Source organism: Triplophysa rosa, linkage group LG10 (assembly GCF_024868665.1).
Source record: "Triplophysa rosa linkage group LG10, Trosa_1v2, whole genome shotgun sequence".
NCBI lineage: Eukaryota > Metazoa > Chordata > Actinopteri > Cypriniformes > Nemacheilidae > Triplophysa > Triplophysa rosa.
In genome coordinates this window covers 16,027,050-16,050,805 of record NC_079899.1, presented here as the reverse complement: position 1 = coordinate 16,050,805, position 23,756 = coordinate 16,027,050, and the positions used below count along the sequence as shown (strand labels likewise).

General features: G+C 38.4%; 2 protein-coding genes across 2 annotated transcripts; both read left to right on the top strand.

Annotated features, from left to right (window-relative positions):
• Positions 1–9,280: 9,280 nt before the first annotated feature.
• On the top strand, positions 9,281–19,711 carry grhl3 (grainyhead-like transcription factor 3). The gene is made up of 15 exons (XM_057344412.1): positions 9,281–9,398; positions 10,449–10,590; positions 10,676–10,740; positions 11,301–11,535; positions 11,742–11,827; positions 11,931–12,081; positions 12,569–12,680; positions 13,011–13,105; positions 13,925–14,083; positions 14,795–14,867; positions 15,252–15,385; positions 16,064–16,190; positions 16,479–16,564; positions 16,670–16,734; positions 18,642–19,711. Exons 1-15 carry the CDS (start codon positions 9,382–9,384, stop codon positions 18,757–18,759), a joined length of 1,665 nt encoding a protein of 554 aa, XP_057200395.1. The 5' UTR covers positions 9,281–9,381; the 3' UTR covers positions 18,760–19,711.
• Positions 19,712–20,242: 531 nt separating this feature from the next.
• On the top strand, positions 20,243–23,155 carry cldn23l (claudin 23-like). The gene is made up of 2 exons (XM_057344413.1): positions 20,243–20,818; positions 21,831–23,155. The coding sequence occupies exon 2, from the start codon at positions 21,927–21,929 to the stop codon at positions 22,599–22,601; it is 675 nt and encodes a 224-aa protein (XP_057200396.1). The 5' UTR covers positions 20,243–20,818; positions 21,831–21,926; the 3' UTR covers positions 22,602–23,155.
• The last annotated feature ends 601 nt before the right edge of the window (positions 23,156–23,756 follow it).

The following is a 23,756-nucleotide window of genomic DNA, read 5'->3' as shown; positions in this document are numbered from 1 at the left end:
AATGTCGAAGCACAATGCAGAACTTCTCAATATATTTTTTCGATAGTTTGATCAAGTAGCAAATATAACATCTCAGAGTATGCTGAATGAGCTTAATTTATTTGTTATGGCCTTTTGGAGTCTGCAGACATTATTATTTGCTATCGGATGCTTTTCATTGCGGCAATGCTTATGAATGGTTTGCCTTTGTAAAATATTTGTGACCTGCAGTGTTTGGGTCACACATTTTTACTCAAGATTATTTTTAACATTTACCGCTGCCTATATATGAGATGGCAAATAGAACAAAGAATAGAAGGAGTTTTAAGTGAATTAGAACAATAGACACATTTTTCATATTTACAATAATTGCCCTTGACTAATATGCGTTCCTTATAAATGAATATTTTAAAGCTTATAATTATAGATTATATATATTTGAATAAATATATTGTCTGCCCGAAGGCAGCAAGGAGAGAAGCCTGTGATTCGTTATAAATAGAGACTTAAGTGACAGTATGTAGTGCAGACGAACAGTGCAAAGTATAAATAGACAGACTGTACAAAAAAGACAATATACATTATACACATATGGACAGTATATACACAATATACACATAAGACGTTGAACATATACATTAAATATGCAGATGTACACATGAACATGTATGTATAATGGATCAACCATATAGTGCACATAGTACAGATATAGGTATGTAAGTTTGGTAATGGATGGTTATTGCATTAGGTGCAATGCATGATGCATTATAGTCCATGAAACTGTAGTGCATGGTAAAGCATGTGGAGTGTATCAGTTTTTGATGTTGAGCAGTCTAATAGCCTGCGGAAAAAAGCTGTCCTTTTGCCGGTTTGTGTGGGACCGGATGCTCCGGTATCGTCTGCCCGACGATAACCAAACGATGCCTGCTTTGATGATAACCAAACAAATATAAAAAAAACGGAATAATTTCACGGTAGTAATGCAATCAGGTTGTTGAAAGTGAAAGTTAAAATTTATAAATGGGACATTATAAAACAAAACAGAAAGAAAACTCTGAACGTTTTTTTGGACACCATTAACATGTTTAGGCCCTACAAATTAAAAACACAGCAACTATACGCATTTCAGTTACAGCTTGAACTGGGCTTGTGACATCCGTTTTGTCGTGTGACGAAGTCTCCTGGTTCAATCTTGTACCGTTTCAGAGAAACTAGTGTGTCAAAATTGCAGTGACTGCTATAGTAATTACTCAAGTAAAACTTTAAAGGCATTTTTCTCAGTTCCAGTGTTTGCATAGTAACTGCACTTTGCCTTAGTAGGGCAGCCTGGTTGACCAATCACCTTCCCCATGGAAGCATACAGGATTGTGGGATATCAAAACCAGTGAATGATACGACTTTGCTGCTTTCAGAAACGGATCAGATAAAGGTCTCGCAGGGAACAGGAAACATTGGATTTGGATATGCCACCCTACCTTGCAATGCAGCCTCTGAAGACATATTATTTCTTCTGTTACAATACATGCATGCATGCATAAACACACACACACTTTGAGGATTTTTGCGTGAATTTACTTAGTCATCTTGTGTTGGAATTATTTAAAATGATTTAAATGTGAGAAACCCATTTTTGTACATTTAGTGATACCTTTAAGTGAATTCAAACGATGCAGAAAGTTTCAGGTTTATTTAAGCATTAGTCTGTAATAAGTCAATAGCATGTCCTAATTTAAATAGCTAAGTAAACGAACATGTGTGCATTCGATGACATGCCATGTGGATTCAGGTCAGTGTTAATGCAATAATGGTTTGTTTGTATAGACTCACGGTGAAGAGAGGTTAATCCAGATGGACAAATGGACATATAGATATACGGACAGGGGCGCAGGGAAGAGGACCTCATCCCAATGAGACGTGACTTTTTTAGAAAGCCATTGCCCCTTAACAAAAGGCCCTGTTTCATTTTCTTTCTGTTTGTTTGTCTCTTCCTTCATTTTTTCAGCACCTTGTAATCACAGTCTTTGTTAGCATACGGTTCAGGTTGAACCTGTTGAGTTACTGTGGGGACGAACCAGCACTTTTCCTTCCACCTCCTCCGCTTTACACCTTCACCCCTTTCTCTCATCCTCCTCATCCTTTCATACGCTGCCATGTTTTACACTGTACTAAAGCCCAAATGACATGTGCCATTTGTCTTTAGTCTCTTCTCTGCCCACCTGTGTTCTTCTGCAGGTGTCTGCTGGTAATGTAGAGCAGGTGCATTCTGCATTCTTTCACGCTGTGACTCACTTACAATGGCTAATCCAAGGAATTTGTCAAGATTATAATCTTTTTCCTAATTCTAACCCATTACTTTAGATTAAATACAGTTAGAAAGTAATAAATAAGATTTTACAGATTCAGAGTCCAAAATGCTAAAAATGTATGTTAAATGTAATTAAAAGACACTGTAAGGATTTATAAAAGTTTTACAATTTTTATAAGAAAGAAAAAGGAAAAATAACACAAAATGAATGAACAATATTTAAAATCTAATTCTAGATTATTAAACAAATAAGCACATTTCACTGCTGTCCTACTGAAACCTCGTACCTCCATATTTCATGATTTTTATTTTTTGCCATAAAACATTATTATTAGTCACCTTTTTGTTTGTCACTGGGTTTTGCAAATATCTAACCAATATAAGGTATTAAAAAGTGCTTGAAAACTTTGACAACACAGTATGCAATCATTTAAAAAGTTCAATGTTTTTTCCCGAAAAACAGCGGATTTGACAGGTTTCAGAAGGACAACAACGATTTGTTATTTTAACCATGTTAAGTCCTTTATGTAAAATTTCAATTAATGCAGCACACAACATTTCTTTTGAACATCTTCAGATTGGATCATCAGGATATGCACAAATTTGTGGAGGACATGCCAGCTCGAGTGCATGCTGTCATTAAAGCAAAAGGAGCACATACAAAATAGAAAGACAATCTGAAATGTATTACATTGTTATGCTAATCATTTAATTTGCAATTAGAAAAATGCAAAATAGGAGCATTTTACGAATGGTCTCCACAGTATATCAGTGCCAGGTTATATAAATATGAAACAGACTTTGCATGATGTCTCATACAGGTCATCATATGTTCATCCGCATGTTCTTTAAAACCTGTATGATACTTTCTTTTTTTGAACACAAAAGAAAATATTTTGAGAAATGTCTCAACATTTTGTCATACAATTGAAGTCAATGGGGGCCATTGTTATTTGGTTACCAACGTTCTTCAAAATATATTCTTTTGTGTTTTGCCAAAGGAAAATCATACAGGTTTAGAATAACATGAGAGTGGAAAATGTTTTTGGTTGAACCCTTTGTGTTATGTAATAACTGAATTCTAAAAAAAATTTATTTGACAAACTTTTCCATTTTTGTCTGTAAAGTTTTGAACTCATTTGCCTATTGTCATCTTTACAATACATTCTTGGAATGTTACAGCTCAAAATCTTGTAATGGTAGTCTAGCAATTTCATCAAATCTATTTAAATCAAATTCTGATTCATGAAAATCCAAATCTCTTTCTCTCTCTCTCTATGTGTCTTGTATTCTCTTTCCTTCTCTTTAACAAGACAGGACTTGTAGAGTGAAACTGGGTGAGTGATTTTGGTTTTGCACACGTGAGGTGTGTGTGCACTTCATGAAGTTGGAACAAAAGTACTAGGCACATTTTATCTGAGCATTGGGAGTGGGGTGGAGATGGGGGATTATTTTCTCAGCGTGGGTGGATTTTTAAGGATGCAGTGCGTATGAGTGTGTGTGTGTGAGGGGGTGTCTTCGCGTGTGTTACAGAGGTAACAGGAAAGGATGGTGATGGTTTGGACATGTTTCCAAGGTTATTTACAATAAGCATGTGCGCTTGCATTTGCATGCGGGGTCTTGACATGTTTCGTTTCTGTGGCTGTTCCCAATGTGGCAACAGATCCTGGAAAGCACGGCAACCTCACAATCCCACGGGAACATCTTAACCCATCCAGGGAAAAAGTAAAGAGAGAGGCAGATGACTATCGCTCAGTGAAAAAGTAAACCTCTCTCCCGTCCTCTTTTATTTAGTGTAATGAGGGATGGTTTCTCATACTTCTGCTCAATTTACTGCCAATTCCCAGTAAGAACCCCACAGACCATCAAAAGAGCTCAGAAACTGTCAGGTTCTCTATTATTCCTCACGAGCTCCGTTGACAGAAATTAAACACATGCTGTCAGGAGAACAACCCGTGTAAGTTTGCTTTTTTTAAACGGAGCTTAAGTACACACACTACATAGACTATGACTCTTTAAATCATTTATTATTTTTTCAAAAGGTGATGTTTTAAGAAACCCTGACATTTGTAATGTTTTAAGATAAATGGTTGGACAAGCTTTGGAGAAATTCACAAGCACGCACACACACACTATTACATTGGGGAAAAATAATAATAAACATTTTTTATTTTAAATTGTACAGCTTTTGTGAAAATATAAAGTAGAAGATTATACATTTATTATACAGAGGATTTTTTGGGGGGAGGTTAAATGTATCTTCTTTTGTATATTCTTTTACTTACGTGATTTAATTTACAGTTTCATCTTTGTTAGTTGACATTTCTGTCTTTCTTTTACATCATTTATGTACTGACAAAATCCCTTTAAGGAAATATGAGGCAAATGTATCTTGCAGGTATGTGAGTTTGTGTTTTCATACACTTCGTCCTTCAGTTACGACAGTCACACTGTAGCCTAAGGAAAAAATTACAGATTTGCTGCCAGATTGAAACTGTGTTTGTGTGAATGAAACTAGGATTAGATCTGACCAATAGATATTATGGGTCACACCTCTACACCCTATGATTTTACCATTACAATGTGTGCATGTCCTGATCCTCATGAATGATGCAGAGTGGAACATCTGAGGTTTTCACCCCAAGTCATACATTTTAAGTACATTTTAGGCAACGTCTGTGAGTTTCATTGGGTCATTGGGCTATGTGTAGTCACCATTCACAATTTAGCTGAATCTGTCGACTTATTTGTTTCAATCACATCTCAAACTCATTTTATTAGAGCTAAATATACAGTCAAACCAACATTTATTCAGACACCTTCAGTTTTGACACTATCACAATTTATTCCCTATAGCTAAGAAAATTGTAATAAAATATTACAAGAACTCAGAGTTAAACTGTGTCAGAACAAGTTCATCTTGATAATGTCAGTTATGTAACTTTGTTAGAGGGATGTAATGGATTAGGTCGAATAGCTGTCAGCTGGTAGCTGGTAAATTTAAGTACAGAATTAGATACCAATTTAGTGCAACCAGTCAATGCTTATAATTTTGTCCAGTGTGTGGTGTAAAAAGGTCGAACTAGCAATTCAAGAAAAAACACTGAAAGGGACAGTTCACCCAAAAATGAAATTATGTCATCATTTACTCACCCTCAGATTGTTCCAAATCTGTATACATTTCTTAGTTCTGATAAACACAAAGGAAGATATTTGGAATAATGTCAGTAACCAAACAGATCTCATCCCCCATTGACTCCCATAGTATTTATTTTCCCTACTATGGCAGTAAATGGGGGATGAAATCTGTTTGGTTACTGACATTCTTCCAAATATCTTCATTTGTGTTTATCAGAACAAAGACATGTATACAGGTTTGGAACAAACTGAGACTGATTAAATGATGACAGAATTTTCATTCTTGGGTGAACTATCCCTTTAAACAAAACATGGTCAGGTGAAAGTGTCTGAATAATTTGGTCTCAGTTTTTTTTATCAATTTTACTGGCAGACCACTGTATGAAAAATGTTTGGGTATAATGTCACAGTTTATTTTATTTTGCTATGCTCACTTACATAAATTAACTTTTATGTCCTGCACCCAATAGTTTAAAAAAAACATCATAAATTATATGTGAATAATTTTTGGTTTGACTGTATAAATAGTAAGTATTGTCATCAAATAGCAACTTTAAATGAAAAACCAAGTCAAGTTTCATCTTTATATTACATTGTATTAATATGGCAAATGCTTTATTTCAAAACAATAATACGTTTATCCTTATTTTTAATAAAAGATTATTTTGATTCATTTGATACACCATACAGACTTTTTGAAAAGATTTTGATGTTTGTGTTTTAGAGTGTCTGTAAAAATATATATTTTAAACATATATCTTTGTTAGATGTTGTTTCCACAATCATTTTAGACAAGATTTTACTGGCTAAAAAAGAGAACTTAAGCAAGTATATAGACTGCAAAAGTCACAATGCACCGTGTTACCTTCGTTTCCTATAAGTTTTCCCAACAATTTTACAGACAGTGCTCAAATATCATACTGTAAAGCAGCAGGTGCACACTGTCCTGTTCTCACAACCTCCAGACTGATTTCATCTCGGCTTTACACACCTTCTGAATACGATGAAAGAGATACATACAGTACATTCTAAAATAAGTGACAAATAAAGGACATACGTTTGGGTTATACTGAGTGAAAATGGGTTTGTGCATTCCTTTGTATTTGTTTGTTTAAAGTGATAGTTCACCCAAAAATGAAAATTCTGTCATCATTTACTCACCCTCTTGTCATTTCAAAGCTGTATGACTTTCTTTCTCATGCAGAACACAAAAGAAGATATTTTGAAGAATGCAGGTAACCACATAACGCTGGTACCCATTCACTTGTATAGACACAAAACCAATGCAAGTCAATGGGTGCCGCTGTTGTTCGGTTACCAACATTCTTAAGAATATATTTTTTGTGTTCTGCATGAGAAAGAAAGTCATACATAGACTTTTTGAAAGTTTCAGATAGAAACACACTAACTGATCAAATCTGCAGACTGGCACAGACTTTTTGTAACAAGTCTAGACTGAAAATCTGGGCAAAATCTGAGCAAAAGTCTTGTAGTGTATTTTAACCTTAAATGATGAGAGAATTTTCATTTTTGGGCGAACTATCCCTTTAACGACATGGTTTTACTACCGCCACTATTTATTCTAGTGGTATAAATAATAGGTTTCACCCTTTCTTTGATTACATATCACATATCTTTTCAAAATATCATATGAAATGTAATATGTTATAGCATGTCTTTGTTGTTTGGCTTAATTTTTAAATGCCATCTATGTAATGAATCTTTGTTTTGCCCTTGTCTTTGGCTTTCCATCCTAAAATAGGATCATTTATGGTCAATATATTATACTATTATTATAAACTCTGATCACCTTAGCAACATGATGCCTCTCATGTGATGTATGTACATGTATACATTGTTGTATAAAAGGACCCTAGCTGAAGATTCCCCTTTTTTGTCTGGTTTCTGATTTTTCAGCATGGTTTCTAGGTGAAGTAATCCCTTTAGAAAAGCATCTTGAACTAATAGCTCTTTCCCTTTACGTTCACACATCCTGCGGAACACAGCGCCTCTCAACGATGCCGTTCACACCTGCTACTGCTTAGATCCATATTAGTTTAAGATCAGTGTAATTCTGATGATCTCACTGCAGTCATGTGATAATGAGAGATAAAAAAGGACTAAGAGCTCAGAAACATTGTATTGTTTTTTACAGAAGAACCAAGACAGTTACATTCTCACTCAATTCTCGAAAGACTAAAAAAGAAAGAGTGAGAAAGTTGCGGCTTAGGTTCAGATCATCGATACAAAAAAGCAATAGAACAATATTTTAAATCTCAATATGCTCATCACCTAAAAATGTTTTGGGATAACAGCATCTGCCAATGCGAATGTAAACTAATGTTAGTTTTATTATATTACATAGTAAATAATACAAATTCCATATTTTGTACTGGAACTCGACCACATGTATTTACTGTAAACCTCTAAAGCGTTATCAGCGTTCCTAACTTCCTTCCTTAGTTCTTGCAATCAATTTCTTTTTTGGTTCAAGTCCAAGATACCCTGAGGGCTCTGATGTGTGTGCGTGTATGAAACTGTGTGGGTGTTTAAAGTCAGGCCGCAGAGCACGCACCCTTTGTGACACAATGACAGATACCTTGAGGTACATTTACATTTACTAACTTATCATAACGTATGCAAAACTCACACAACTTTCTACAATATTGTGCACATATGAACCTTGATAATTTTAATGATTTATGTTAAAGTGATAGTTCACCCAAAAATAAAAATCCTGTCATCATTTACTCACCCTTTTCAAACCTGTATGACTTTCTTTCTTCTGCAGAACACAAAAGAAGATATTTTGAAGAATGTTGTTAACTGGTCTCCATTCACTTGCATTGGTTTTGTGTCCAAACAACAGAAGTGAATGGGGGCCAGTGCTGTTCGGTTACCAACTTTTTTCAAAATATCATATTTTGTGTTCTGCGGAAGAAATAAAGTCATAAAGGTTTGAAATGATGACGGAATTTTTATTTTTGGGTTAACTATCACTTTAAATGTAATTGCATTTACAATACATGCACTTTTAATACATACTTTTACAATACATTAACACACTCACTCATCGCTGTTATACAACTTTACATGTTTTTAGGTATAAGACATAAAAACATGTAATTTTTTCTGCAAGGTTTTTTCCATCTGAAATACAAATCATTTGACATCATTCTGACATGGCATGTTTTTGCTGCACATCTACTTGACGTTTTTGAAGAAGACAAAATAATGTTTGACTTTCATACCAAACCATGCATAGTATGCATGCACATGATAGGTTTCTGTACACTGTGGGCACTTGCGTAAGGACTTTTATACATACAGTATATTCTATTCCCTAACCCTCATCCTACCTCTGAACTTAACCTTCACAGTAACCATTTAGTATTTTTACATTTAAAAAAAAAGAACCATTAATTTATCTCCAAACTGGAAAATTGAACTAAATGAAATTTCTCTATAAAATGATTCTAAACTTAAGAGAATAAAAACCACTTTTCCTTCTCTCACAGATTGAGAGAACACCACCTTTAATTTGCATGTTAAAACCTTTCTCTTTCACCTGTGCCTTTGGTTTCTGATACCAAATAAAATGCATTTCACACCTATGGCCAGCCACTCTCAGTCTTTTATGAGGTGTTAATTAGCTACCATGACATGTGCACCCCCCACCCCACCCAAAACACACTCACACAAATGCAAGTTTCTCTCCAACACTGAAAGAGTTAAAGGGAGGATACACCTGTACTATCTCACACCTGTCTTGGGCTCTCAGCCAATCAGAGAAGAGAAGCCAACCTGCTAGGTAGATAAATAGTACAGACTATGTAGTTACAAATCAAACCACTTCAATCATCAGGATATAAACACATACACACAATCAGACACACAGAGAGAGAGAACCGAGAGATTGCAAACTAAGGATTTAACCTCCATTGCCTGTCAGAGGAGTCATGACCAAAGAGATTGAGTAAGTGTTATGGGTTTTTATTAGATTTTATATATTTATAAAGCTTTCAGGATCTCTAGTTTATATAAGCATGTGTTATTCTTACTAAAATTGCAGATTATTCTTTTTATAAGAATAATGGTTTAATTTTTTTGGTTACATTTTTGCATTTAATATGCAGCTGGCTAGAAATTCTCATATGAGCCATTATTGTACAATTCAAATTTTCCATCCAGTGTGATTCTGCCGTCTCAGAAACAGAATGTTTGTAAGATGTACCTGAGTTTCACTGGTCTATGTTGTTTCATGTTCTGCTGATAAAAAAAAAATGAATGCACAAACTCTCACAGACTTGGGCACTTTAGTATCCCAGGGGTCCAAGTGCACAACACAGAAGGAAAGGCACAATTTTTTGTGCTCTACGTCAACATACAGGTGTCTAAAATTGCATAATAAGAATGTTTAATAGGCTTAAAGAAATGTTTTAAATTTCATCTGAGTTGCAAAAGAAACACTTTTAGTTTGCCATGATTTTAAAGTCTAGACTGAGGAAGATTTTATGGGGATAGTAGATGCTCTGTAAACTTTCACCTGATGTGGGCACAGGTGCCTAAACAGCTCTGTTTGCGCTTTAGCTCACCACAGCAGACCACCACAGTGCTAATCCTAGTAGTTGGGCAAAGACCCAAAAACAAATCCATCCTCTCCCTGTTTGAGGAGTTGGTGATCCTCTCCAAATCCTCGTCTTTCGTTTGCGATGCTTTTGTTAAATTGAAATTATGTTTCTTCATTGTGGCTTTTCTTCTGACCGTTTAATAGAAGAGTGGATATACATGATGTGACCGGTTGTTTTGTTCATGACGTATAGCTTTACGAATTATTTGTCTGAGGGTTAATGAAGATCGGCAAATCTTGCGCCTTGACATGATTCGAGTCTGTGGTTCGGCAGCTGAAAGTCTTGGGATTACCATTGCCATACATCTCAATACTGCTCTGCTCAGAATCATGCACGCTTGTTGAGAATGCGTGATGTTTTATCTGTGTTAAAACCAGCCCGCTTTCTCCCTCAAGGGCTCTCATGGTACAACAGAACGAGAGTTTCAGCTATCTGCGTCATTCAGACAATTACATCATGGACTCTTGGCCTTACATGGACGACCTCAGCAAGAGTAAAACTGAAGAAGCCCTTAACAACCTCTACGAGACATGCAAGGTAACAAAAAAAAAACAATTCTGCGTCCTGTAGTTGTTTGATATTTTTCCTCATCATTTGATTTTGTTTACAAATTTATTTACAGACCCCAAAAGACCAAAAGGTGACACCGTGTGCTCGTGAAAGCAGTGCGTACAAAGGCATGGAGAGGTATGTCTGACCTTGTTATTTTACGATTCAGAACGCTTTCTAGAGTAAGCATAATACCCAACTTGAAGAAAAGAGAAGCGGGAGAAGAAAAGATGAATGTATTTACTGTAGCGCCGGGTCGTTTAGGTGTAAAAAGCTATTGTTGCCATATTTCCTCTTTATGGTTTCAGTGTTTTGGAAGGTTGGGTTATTTAGCCTAAGAATATTTGAGGTCAGAGCTGGTTCAACTGTTAATCCTCTTCATCAACCCATCCCAAAAAAGACTGAGTCACTACACGGCACCCTTTTGTGCAAGTGAAACATAGAGCTCGTCGGTCTGTCCCATGTCAAACCTTGACGAGAAACTCAAACAGTGAAAGAAATGAGCATTAGGCTGCAAACAGCTCCCACCCAGCGTGTTTGGTTTTTCTTTTCATGAAAAGAAAGCTCCATAAACAATGCCGAGATTGAGCAAAGTTTTTATTGACTTTGACACTTTTTTGTGATCGTTGTTTAGGTGGCTACTACCTACTTAGAATGTGTGATTGAGTACGAGTAAAAACAGATTTTTGCTCTCTTAGGACGCCGAACAGCTCTCCTCCTGAACTGGCTACGCTGGAGAACGCTCACATCATGAAGCTGCTTTCTGATAACATTTCTATTAGTCACTCAAAGCAAGTGCTGCCGGGCACTGACAGCTACACGGGCGACAGCTATGATAAGCAAGTCATCAACAACATCTTCGACTCGATCCTGCTCTCGGCGACGCAAAAACCGTGGCAGTCGGATCAGGCATTCGCGGATGCTAACCAAGAGGTTTGCAGAGTATTTTTGCTCTTATACAAAATACGCTAGAGAATATTTTGAAAAATATTCAAGCATTTTCTGACTTGATATTTTAGACAATATATCTTGAATTTGTAGTGTAACCATACAAATCCCCAGACGCATGCCTTTCTCCTATAAAATTATCCTACGTTTATTTGACACTTGATCTGTTTGTTTTCTGTTCACTCAAACAGTCGCTCACCTTCAGCACTCCCTTTGCGGGACAGACAAGCCCTATATATTCAGATTCCTATTCTAACTCCCCTCAAGAGAGATACAGGTGAGACTGTCAACTTTCTTAATGAAACTTTCCTACTTTACTCTCTCATTATATTCTTTCCCCAAAATACACTCCAGCTCAAAAAAGCATTCATTGTTCACAGGAATGATTTCCAGTTCATTCTTGGTGCCCCGCAAGCTTCCCATCACAAGACCACAGAAATACCGATGGTGTACCTCAACAAGGGTCAGTTTTACCCCATTACCCTGCAGGGAGTGGACAGCACTGCGGGAGTGGCATGCAGCAAAGTAAAAGTAAGTTCCAAAAAGTCATGCTAACTCGTTTTCTTCCAAGAATTCATTCCATAGATTACTGAGGGTTAGTTTGAAGTGGCTTTGTGATTTACCGTGATTATTTTAGTGCTTCCTAACCATGATGCTTCAGGACATGCATGCAAATCCTCCCGCAAATCAGCCCCTGCAGATTATAAGGCTCTTAACCTTTGGAGATGGTGAAGAAGGTGTGACAGATAGGCCTTATTGTTTAAAAGCAAAGCACACGGCTATGGTTATTGACAAAGCAGAGAGAAAGGGGTATTAGCATGGTGACATATGACATCACTTGGTAAACGCAAGCATTCATTCTAAAGGGAGTCTCCACTCTCTAACACAACACAAGGTGACAAGTTCTAATAATGCTTCTATTTTACTTCCTCTATTTCTCTCTATTTCTCTCTCTCTCTCTCTCTCTCTCTCTCTCTCTCTCTCTCTCTCTCTCTCTCTCTCTCTCTCTCTCTCTCAGACGGTGATCATGGCTGTGTTTGAGAATGACAAGAGTCCTGAGATGCAACTGAAATACTGGAACCACTGGCACGCACGACAGCCGACCGCTAAACAGAGGGTCATAGATATTGGTGTGTACAAAACTGTCAAAATCTTTTTAGAAATTATTCATTTATTATTTTCTGTTTCTTGACAAACACATATGCATAACATATGTTTCTATAAAATGATTTATCTAAAACTAACTTAAAATAATGTACAAAATTAAAATAAGACCTAAATTCATAATTTAAAAAGAGTGATTATTATTACTTTATTGCAGTAGTTAATGTATGTTTTTTTATCGCAACTTAAACTGCACCTGTTATAAACAGTTTGCATAGATTTTTTTATTGGTTGTGGTTGGTCTAAGCTTTTTTGTATAATCCAGTTGTTTTAACACTTGTCTTTATCGACTCTAGCCGACTACAAGGAAGTCTTCAGTGGAATAACTAATGTGGAGGAGGTTGCTTTCAACGCACTGTCCTTCATCTGGAACACCAATGAGGAGGCGAAGGTACGAGCGCATACGTACACAGATCCACCTGTCACCTGTTTTTGTTAAATGATGAGTTGAAAGGAGTGTCAAGCGGAGGTATCTGCGGTATGTGACCTCCTCCTCAGGCACCTGTCATCGTAGGGAATAAAAAGAGAATAGCAAGGAAGAAGGGCAAACTTCAGCATGCCCCTGGGGCAATGATGGGTGGGACAACGAAACTCGCAGCAGGTGGAGCAGCGAAAGAAATAATGAAAGAGAGAACGTTATGGAGAAAGGTTTTCTTTCTTTGGAAAGAAAGCCAATGTATAGCTTTCTTATAATAAAAAACATTAAAAGTTGCTCCAGCCTTTATTCCTCTAATTCCTAATGTAAAGCCAATTTAAGTGCCAATGCGCCAATTTAATTCCCTGCAATGAGGAACTAGGAAGAATTTTTGGACAATAATGATTTATCACCTGTTCACCCAATTATTCAGTTAGTTTATCTATAATTATTTCACAGATAATTATTTTGGTTTTGTCCATATGCAAACATGTCCGTTCTTGCCATCCAGTCCTCCTTATGGCCACTCCTTTCCTTTTGAAATAATTCAGAATTATTATTCATGCCATCTTTGCATGACACATCTAATGTGTCTCATCCCTGACCCTTCCTTTTGTTATGACGTAAAGAGACTTTTAAAGCAGTGAATAAATGACAGGCCTGTACATGATCCAACCGATGCATGTTTTATTTTGCTTTATTAAATGTCCAACTATCTCATGGTGTGATAAAACCACTCTTGTTTTTTACATGGATTTCATGTGTTTAAAATATGTGTGTTAATATGTTTTACAGGTGCACATCGGCATCAATTCTCTGAGCACTGATTTCTCCTCCCAAAAGGGGGTCAAAGGCCTTCCTCTGAATCTGCAGATCGACACTTACGATTACAGCTCAGGGAACAACCAGCTCATTCACAGAGCTGTTTGTCAGGTCAAGATCTTCTGCGATAAGGTGAGCCGTTGTCCAATATTATAACATCTTAACTGTGCAGGTCTGACATCCCAATCATTCACAATCAAAAGCGAATCTCATGGTAGCGTGAAAAGTCTCATACAGGCATTCAAAGAAAATGTTTCATTATCAGCGTGATGTAGCTTGTTTGGCTCATCATGAAGCTTTTAAACAAACCTAACACTGACTCTTGGCCACTGACCTCTGATCGCTTTCGATTTGCGTGGTTGCTTGTTTTTTATCTATCTTTCTATCTCTTTCTGTGTCCCTCCCTCCCTTACTCTGTCTGGCTCATCTGATTCCTATTGAACTCTTTGTTTAGCAGATGAGATAAATGGCACCAGACTGCTCTATCTCACTCATCTCCTTAAAGGCAGTTTGCGTTTTTCATGGCTGCCGTAGCCATTAGCTGTTTTGACAGCGTGTGGGGGGAAATGCATGATGGGATGGTCTGATTGAACACATGTCTGACTGGTTTAGCAGCAGCAGGGGAACCGAGTGCATCGCAGCATTGTTGTGGTTTGTCTAGATGGAGCGAATGCATACCACACATCTGGCATTGGATTGAGACATGAATTCAAATGGGGTTGTTTACAGGATCGTTATATATATAGCGTTTCAGCACAGAATTATTAGTTCCAGAGAAATGTGTCAAGATGTTTCACTATTGATTTGCTTCAGATTCTAAACGTTTCAATGTTCTGTTCGCAGGGAGCAGAGAGGAAGATGAGAGATGAGGAGAGGAAGAGATCCAAGAGGAGAACCAAGAATGTTGCAGATAATAGTACGTGTCAACAGTTACATAATTAAAGCCCAAGATGTTTACTCTTTAGCACCATACAAACTATGTAAAGAGAAATGCAAACTCAATGCATATATATCTTAGTTTCCTTATGCAAAGTACAGTTCCAATTCCTAAGAACACTGAAGACCTCTTCATTTGAAAGCATTAAACAGCTCTAAAAAGTAAATTTTCGATTGCTTAATTTACTATTTATATGTGTGTGTGTTTAGGTAAAATTATCATTTTTGTTTTATTCTTTGAACTACTGACAACATTTTTTGTCAACCAGGCGTACAACCGCAATATTTAAAAACTAAGAACAGCATTCATGCTACAAAATAAATATCCATGCATTTTATGTTAACCCTGTTTTGTTCTCCTCAGCTTCTAAACAGGCTTTGGTCTCCAGTTCGGTTGGAAAGGACTGCACATATTTCAAGACTCTGGATGATCACGTCACACAACCTGTTTTATTCATCCCTGAGATGCACTTCAGCACCATGCAGCGCTGCGGCCTGGTACGTCCTCCACTCTTTCTTTCTTTTGCACACACACACGCTCTTCCCTACATCCCTGGATATGCGGCTTACCGCAGCATTGTTGAGTCATGTTCACCAACACCCCGAGGGCCGCGAGTACAGGAGCGAGAGAGGGAAAGTGTGGGAAAAAATGCGGTGGGAAAAAAGTGGGCCTGGAAAAAAGAAAGAGCGAAAGTGATCTCGAGATCAGACATGCTAACTGGTGCGCTGCTGAGTTTACATGACAAACGAAACTCACCCGAGAAAGGGGGACGACCGCGATGACTGACGGCGGGATTAACCCGTGGGATCTTAAACACACACGCGTACACACGCGCTTTTATTCTGCTGGTGTTAAAGACATGCTTTTCAGACATGTTTACACTGTGAGTGGAAGAGGAATGGATGCTGTCGAGACAGGCCTTTTTCCCACAGTCTGTGTGTATGTGCCTTTCACACCTGTTAGATTTCAACATCGTTTCATAATATTGCTGGATGTCAGTGGCTTGGCATTGTTACATATAGCTGGAACCCAAGGGTGGGGGGGCAGGTTCAGAGAAGATATGTCACTATGGTAACGTCGCTATCAAGGTTATCATCACGCAGAAGCCAGGAAATGATGCAGAATTTTTATTACGTGTTTTTAAACGTTGATTTTATCTGTTTGTGACTGTCCAGGTGCCCCCTGTTAATGTGGAGGAGGGCGACAGGAACTCATTGAAACGTGTTAACTGCTACGCGGACAGCGGCGATAAAAGCAGTTCCCCACCAAGCAAACAACTACGTCGAGATGAGCAACAGAGAGGTATGATGTGTTGTTTTTGGAGGGAGGAACTTACCAACCTCAATTTTTTCTATGATTATATTTATGATTTAACACTGATACGTACATACATTCACTTATAACCATACAAACAACACAACAAACATGAAACAAAAACATATTTGGGTAGTTGACTATACCGCCCATGTGTCCTATGGTGTGGCAGGAGAAAATTTAAAAACAGACTGTTGATAATATATTATAATATATATCTTGACCCACAATTGCTGTCTCTAAACTATTTTGGGGATGAATTCTTTGTTTTTCCAGTTCTGCTGTATGTAAGGCGAGAAACCGAGGAAGTGTTTGATGCCCTTATGTTAAACACGCCAACCCTCAAGGGCCTGAGAGAAGCGGTAAGTTTTCCTCTATTTCCGTTACACATATTTGTGAAGATCGCACCTCAAACCTTGAGAAGAATTGTATCTGAGACTTGACTCACGTCCCTTTTGTCTTATCAGATTTCAGAAAAGTACGGTATGCAAGAAGACACCATTGGGAAAATCTTCAAGAAATGCAAAAGAGGGTGAGTGACATATTGATAACGTTTCACGGCAAACTCAAAGCTACCTTTGAGAGACCACTTTGATTTTGATCTTAAGGGGATAGTTCACCCAAAAATGAAAATGGTGTCATAATTTACTCACCCTCTTGTAAGAAGATATTTTGAAGAATGTTGGTAACCAAACAATGCAAGTCAATGGGTTATCGCCAAAATATTTTCATTTGTGTTCTGCAGAAGAAAGAGACTCATACAGGGTTGTAATTACAAGAGCGTGAATAAATGATGACAGAAATTTCTTTTTTGGGTGAACTATTCTGTCATACAGTAACAGTGTTCTGTCTCTTTGGCATTAAGCGGTTTGTTGCATTAAGAAACACTTAACGTTTTAAGTTGTCGTTATGACTTCATCCGGTGTCTTCTTGAAAACTTCCTTTGTGATGAAGTCATGAACCGAGAGGGATGTTGAAATGTCCTCTTTCAAGAGACCAACGACTGTTAAACCCTTTTCTTATAATCTGAGCTCCATCTCAACAAGTTGCCTGGAAGAAAAGTCGACAGACCGGGTTGACAGGAGATCTGTAGTGTTTGGAATGCGATGATTGCTGCTCCCCTTTAAAAACAGGGTGAATAAAAAGCTAAACAAAAGGAGGAAGACAGGAAGATTTCAACATGGGTTGAGTCATCTGAGCTGTGTATGTTATTTGCGGTTTATAAAGGTCAAATAGGAACAGAACAGAAGAGATCAGGGCTCTGACAGAAAGGCAACATCGCGTCTGTTTGTGTAAGAGACATGACGTGCAGTTGAATGAGAAAGACGAATTTATCTCTTTGCTTGGCGATCACCCGTGACTTTGTGTAGACATTCATGCTTGGCTGTCAAGTTGTCAACTCATCTGTATCGGAACATGTATGGGTAGAACCATTGGCCTGATTAACTTACCTCAATGAGACGTATAGTATGAAATAATAATGACTACTCTATTGCATTTCTCACAAAATTTGTAAATGAATGAACATTACATATTGATTACAAAAATGATATCAAAGCACAGTGTAGCTGACTGGTTCCCAGGGACAGTTTAGTAGTCATTATAAAAAAATTATTCGGCTGCGGCAATTGACCAATCAGAAGCCGTGTAATAAATGTCATTAAAGTAAAGCACATAATTGTACCTCTTGGTCATGATTAAACAGGCTACCCGTCACCTGCTATCTCACACTACCACTGGAGCGTTTAAGGAGCTCTGACCTAGACATGCTTAAAGAAAGATGTCCACTCTATTATCTGAATCATCCTATAGCCTTGAGCTGTGTAACTCGGAGCTCAGCTTTCCTCAGGCCGTTAGATGATGATATGGCTGAAGGATAGGGACAGGTCGAGCCGCATTCTCTCTCTCTTTCGCGTTAATCTTCAATCGTACTCCCTCCACCCTCAGGGCTGGGAGAGTTGGCACAGCCTCGTTGTTAGTCTGTCATAGACACGCACATACCGTCTATGTTAGACACAAACGCTGGCCGATGTACTGTAACTGCTGGAGTCGAGCGTTGTGCCAATTTGCGTTAGTCATGAGATTAACATGTTCTTGATAAGGTTTGTTGGGGTTTTTTTGTACGGTTCTAAATCAGGGTCTGCCCTCAGGGAGGAAATGATGAATGCTTAGAAGGTTGTGAAGGAATGCTTAAGGTTTTCTTTCAGCAGTCGGTGGATCACGATGTTTTTTCGAGTGCGTCAGTCACTGTCACTTGGCTTCATGAGCGAATGAGATCTTGTAAAATGGCTTAATAAGTATAACACTGGTAGAGCACTGTACTAGCGGCACAAAAGTTCAAACTTTCCCATAATAAAGTCAAAGTGGGTCTGGCAAATGCATAAATGTAAATGAAAGCAATTGAGTTTGATCTCTAACGTTCTTTCTTCCCGTCCTCAGGATCTTTGTGAACATGGATGACAACATCATCGAGCATTACAGCAACCACTCGGCCTTCCTCATCGAGATTTCCGAAGTCATGGTCAACCACTTCCAGGTCGCGCTTATGGAGTTATAAATGACATCATCATGACGTATGCCCCCGCCAGCAGCTTCTCGCTGCCCCTCCAATCAAAAGCGCAAGCAACTGAGAGCCAGATTCTGGAGCGCTAGAGGCATCGTCATGGAAACAAAAGAACTTACCTGCCCGTTCTAACGTTTTCAGTTTCAACGCATACCAATACCTGTGGTGTAAACACCATTTACCTCTTTTTTACTTTTTGGAAAAAATATTTTATCTACAATTATTTTATAACTTGAGCAATTATGATCAACAAGGTAAATTGCCTGTAAATATGAATTGTAAATAGACGAAAATATGATAATGTTGTGTGTGTGTCGACATGATTTTATAGATATATGTTATTATTTCAACGATAAACTTGCCTTTGATATGCTGCCTCTACGCTGCTTACGATAAGCCCATCATTTCTAGAAGAGGATGTGAGGCGGTTGTATCGCTTTATGCTTCGATGGTGGTTTGCATGTTTTTTAATCTTGCCGCATGTTTCTTCGGTACACTTCCAGTCAGGGTGCTGTAACTTTCAGCCTGTTAGTTTCACATCTGAAATGCTTCACACATCCGAGAGTGTTTCGGACTTCAAAGTCGCACATTTCCACCCTTAGAGGGCTTAATATCTGTCAGTGTTTCGTTCACCAAAACTTTGACACTCAATATAAAAACACACATTTCTAATCTGTGTGGCTAGAACGGTTGCTGGGACAACCGGACCTTTTATCCTTCGACATTTGGACAAGGACGTTCAAAGAAACCACTGCTTAAATAACTTGCCCAAACATCAGAATAATTAATGGTGACTTTTCAGTTTGTGGATGTTGCTTCAGTTCACAAATTTGTACATTTCAAATGCTTTGTATTGCTTTCATTCAATATTGATACACTAAAGCTGTGTTTTCCTTTTTTACTGCCTCTGCTTTTATAAGGCAAATAAAATCCAAAATTCAAAACACGAATGTGTCAAATCAGTTTTTCAACACTATAAAAATGAACATTAAATAATCTATGTAAAAATAAAAGAGAGGGGACACAAGGGGAAAAATAAACCTGTTGCTGTCCTTCCGAAATCTTGGATTTCCAAATTCGATGTTTTTCAGGAAATGAAAAAAAAAACACTGTGCTTTTTTAATGATTAAATTCTATGTTGTTAAATTTGACAAGCATTTTTTATTACTTTTATTAGTTGTATAATTGCAACCCAGTGATAAATATAAAGGGTAACAAATAAATGATTTGTGGCAAAAAGTAAAAATTTCGAAATATGGAGATACAAGGTTTCAGAAGGACAGCAGCGATATGTTGAAACATTGGTACATGACATGTGATGCATGCTAACCATGTGATCACATGTGAAAAACATGTCATCACCACATGTGTGATCCCATGGGTTTTTACATAGAAATGAATAATGGATTCAGATGAAAATGTTGCAAAACCCCATTTCACAATCAATTTGTGAGCTCTACTTGAATGTCATCAGATTTGATGGAGAGGGGACATGGTTGAAGTTCATTGAAATAATTTACAGCTCTTCACAAGAGGTGACCTATAAACCCTCACCAGTATGTTTATTGTTCAACCCAGCTTATACATTCCCCTCTGTAAAACGATCTGATTCACAGATTTCATATCAGAAATCTAAAGAACAGCAAAGAAGCCCATATTAGCTTTCCGTTTTTCATGCGTGTCATCTTGAAAACTCACGTACGTCATCTCAGCTGCTAGACTAACACCTTTGTGGACGGCTCTGACTAATGCATGCTATGAGTCTGCCCCTTTAAATTCATCTCTCTTTCTCCTTCCATCTCCATGTCTATCTTTCCATGTCTCTGTTTTGATCCACTTGCTGCCTTGAGCGAGCAGACTGCATATTGTAGTCAGCACACATCAGCTTTACTGTTTGTTCTGTGGTGTGTGTGCCTTTTTAGAGGACGGGGGTGTACGGAAATTCACATCCACACGGCTAAAGAGAATCCGGGAGAGGACGGAGATCCACCAAAATTAACAGAGAGCAAGTGTGTCAACAGTCTGCTGGTTCTTCTGTGGAGGCGAAGAGAAGGTGAGTGGATGACAGCCGTGCTGTGCGTTGTGATGATCACAAAACAGGGTCAGCAGAGCAGGTCAATGCCTGTAGGTAGTTTGCAGTGGTTCATCCTGTTGATCTGTCATGATCGCTGATAAAAATACATTTTTGTCTGCTTACCCAGTTGGAAAAACCATCATTCTTCCGATCATACTGTCATGCTGTTTTTTCCGGATATTTCATAACTAGCGCAGAGTGAAAACAGGTGCTTTCAGTTGCATTTAAAGTTGAAGGAAGGAATGCGAGTAGCCACATTATGCTGGTATGGCTGTGTCTGTTGTTTTCATTACTGTTTACGTGTTTGATTTTTGGGTTGCCGTGCAATGAAAGTGACTGGAGCAGGAAAGAGGCTGAAAATGAATGCGATGAAAGACGTGAATTTGCTCTAATGTTACAGTGAATGACCAACGTGTTGACAAGCAATGTGCACCCACACCCCTCTAACACATTTCTTAGAAGGGTATCAAACAATTAGATGATGCAGATACTTTGCAGACTAATGTGACATTTTTTAGACCTCCCACTACTTTCATTTCCAATGTCACAACAAGACAAACATCTAAGCATCATCAAGGGTTACAAAAACATCAGATTGCGACCGCAAGCATGCACACATAAATACTTGTGGCTGATAGAACTAGAGCCAGTACCAGAAAAGATGCAACTGTGGAATCGTCCAGGTTACTGTCTCTTAGCAACAGATGGGCATTCACCTCCACTGTGCTGGTTGCCAAGAGTGACGATGTTTCTTAGAGCTCAAAGGAGAGTCATCAGCTAACAAGACATGCATGTACACTCTCTCTCTCATTTAGATCTAACAGACAGCTCATCCAGCAGCAGACAGAGACCATAAATCTGTGTCCGCCAAATGGGCATTAGAGTGAATTTTACGTCTGTGCTATGATTTGGAGGAATCTTCTAGAATCTTTAATCCAGATGCGAGTATGATTTACATCTATTCTAATGTAAATCTCATTTTCCTCACCAGGTCCTTGGCAACAGCTATTTGGCTCAGCTTCATCTTAGCCCCGACAATATCTTGCGACCGTCCGCTCAGCTACACATCAAATTGGACTTCCTCGCGATGCACACTCCCGCGTCCATGCTGATGGGGGTGGTGTTTGCTCCCTTGGGCCTTGTGCTGGTGTTCACCGCAGCAATCACGCCCCAGTGGAGGGAGGGGCAGGCGCGGGTGGGTGCGGCAGGGCGGGGCGGAGCAAAGGAGCTCCTCCTACTTCGATCAGATGGACTGTGGGAAAGCTGTCTGCAGGTGGTGCACTCTGAGGTTAAAGAATGCTGGCCGGTGTCGGGCTCATATCAACAGGACGCTCGGCTTCGACTGGTCCAGGAGATGGTGCTGTCATCGCTCGTCCTGTGTGGCGTGGGGATCGTACTCGCTAGCGTGGGGGTTCGTTGTTGGACCGATATCCCTCTCAGGAGTGTAGCGGCAGCCGGTGGCCTGTTGGTGGCGCTAGCGGGCATACTCAGTCTGGCTGCTTTAGGGGTCTACACACGTCATCTCTCAAAGTTGGGGATCGAGGTGGATTTAATTCCACCTGAGACCCAGGAAGTCAACATGCACAAAACACCGAGACTAACGCTACACCCGGCTGGGTCGCTGTACTTTGGGTGGGTGGGTGCTTGGGTACAGGTGCTGGGAGGTGCAGCTTTGTTGTTTGGGTTTAAAAGTATGCAGTGTCCAACCTGTCCCAAACAGAGACTCAAAGACAGTGCCGAGATGTATGAGGTGAACTGTTAGATCAGCCAAATTGAACAAGAGAGATAAGAGACTCTTATGTACAATGGGGAGAACAGTGAAAACCAACGTAAAAAACCTAAATACAAGATCTATTCAATTTTTCAAAACTAGTTTTTGTTAAAAATATATATATTTGGGGCAACATTATACTGTAAGTGTGCAATTACCATTTTTGTTTGGTGAGGATTGTTCGTGATAATTGTCCACAGGTCACAGATGCTTTCAGTATAGCTTGAGTTTAGCTTAATATTTAATCAGTAACAGTTCCGTAAGCAAGATGTTTGTAAAGAGGGTTCTTGTAAAAGGTCTGTATTACGACAGATTTTCCTTGTACATCATGACAATGCTGTTCTACAATCTTTCCAAAGGTGTCTTACAATGAAGGTGATGTGCTAATGCCACAAGGCTCAAAAGCATTTTGGGCTTTACCTCTACATGAGTAGTCATGCATACTTTCACTAAAGATTTATGGATAATAAACTTGATAAATCTTTGCATTGTAAATATGTGTAAGTATTGACTATTGTGGCTTTATTTCTGAATAAATGTGTCAATGGCTCATTCTCAGGTTTCCTTTCAAGTCATGTGAAAGATCCTGACTGCTTATAGTTTTTAGGTCTTTATCCGTGAAATAATTTTACACTAAACTGTTAGTTTGGGTAAATACGCCAATGCCTTGGAGTTGCCTGTAAATTTCCATATTATGCAGAGATGAGATCAGTTTGCTTCACCTTGCAATTATGAGCTTGAAAATCCATGCCACGTCTGACAGAGAGGGGAAAAGGAAATGTATTATAGTTACTTCTAAAAACTGTTTCAAATTAAAATTTAATAAGACAAGCATTATGTCTGATTCAGACATCAGATTAATTAATAGGTTTATAGTGGATTTATTGTTTAATAGCAGAGCAGAATTGCTGTACAGTAAACAAATATTTTCAAACACAATTTGATAACCTCTGAATAATTAATTTTGTATTTTGGGAATACATAAAGCAATTAAGATAATATTTCTGTAATCTGTATAGGCTACTGACCCGTCAAATACAGGCGAAACACGCGCTGTCCTGAACACGCGTTTGCCTGAGAAGGCAACCATAGCAACAGTAGACCGCTTCAGCTATTTTCGTTACGATCATTACAAAATATAAAGAC

Bases quoted from the DNA above. Each gene is read 5' to 3' on its own strand.
- cldn23l (XM_057344413.1), top strand. From the start codon at position 21,927: ATGCACACTCCCGCGTCCATGCTGATGGGGGTGGTGTTTGCTCCCTTG.
- grhl3 (XM_057344412.1), top strand. The intron at 11,536-11,741 runs GTTTGCAGAGTA...TCACTCAAACAG, and splicing joins TCGCGGATGCTAACCAAGAG to TCGCTCACCTTCAGCACTCC. The intron at 16,735-18,641 runs GTGAGTGACATA...TCCCGTCCTCAG, and splicing joins TTCAAGAAATGCAAAAGAGG to GATCTTTGTGAACATGGATG.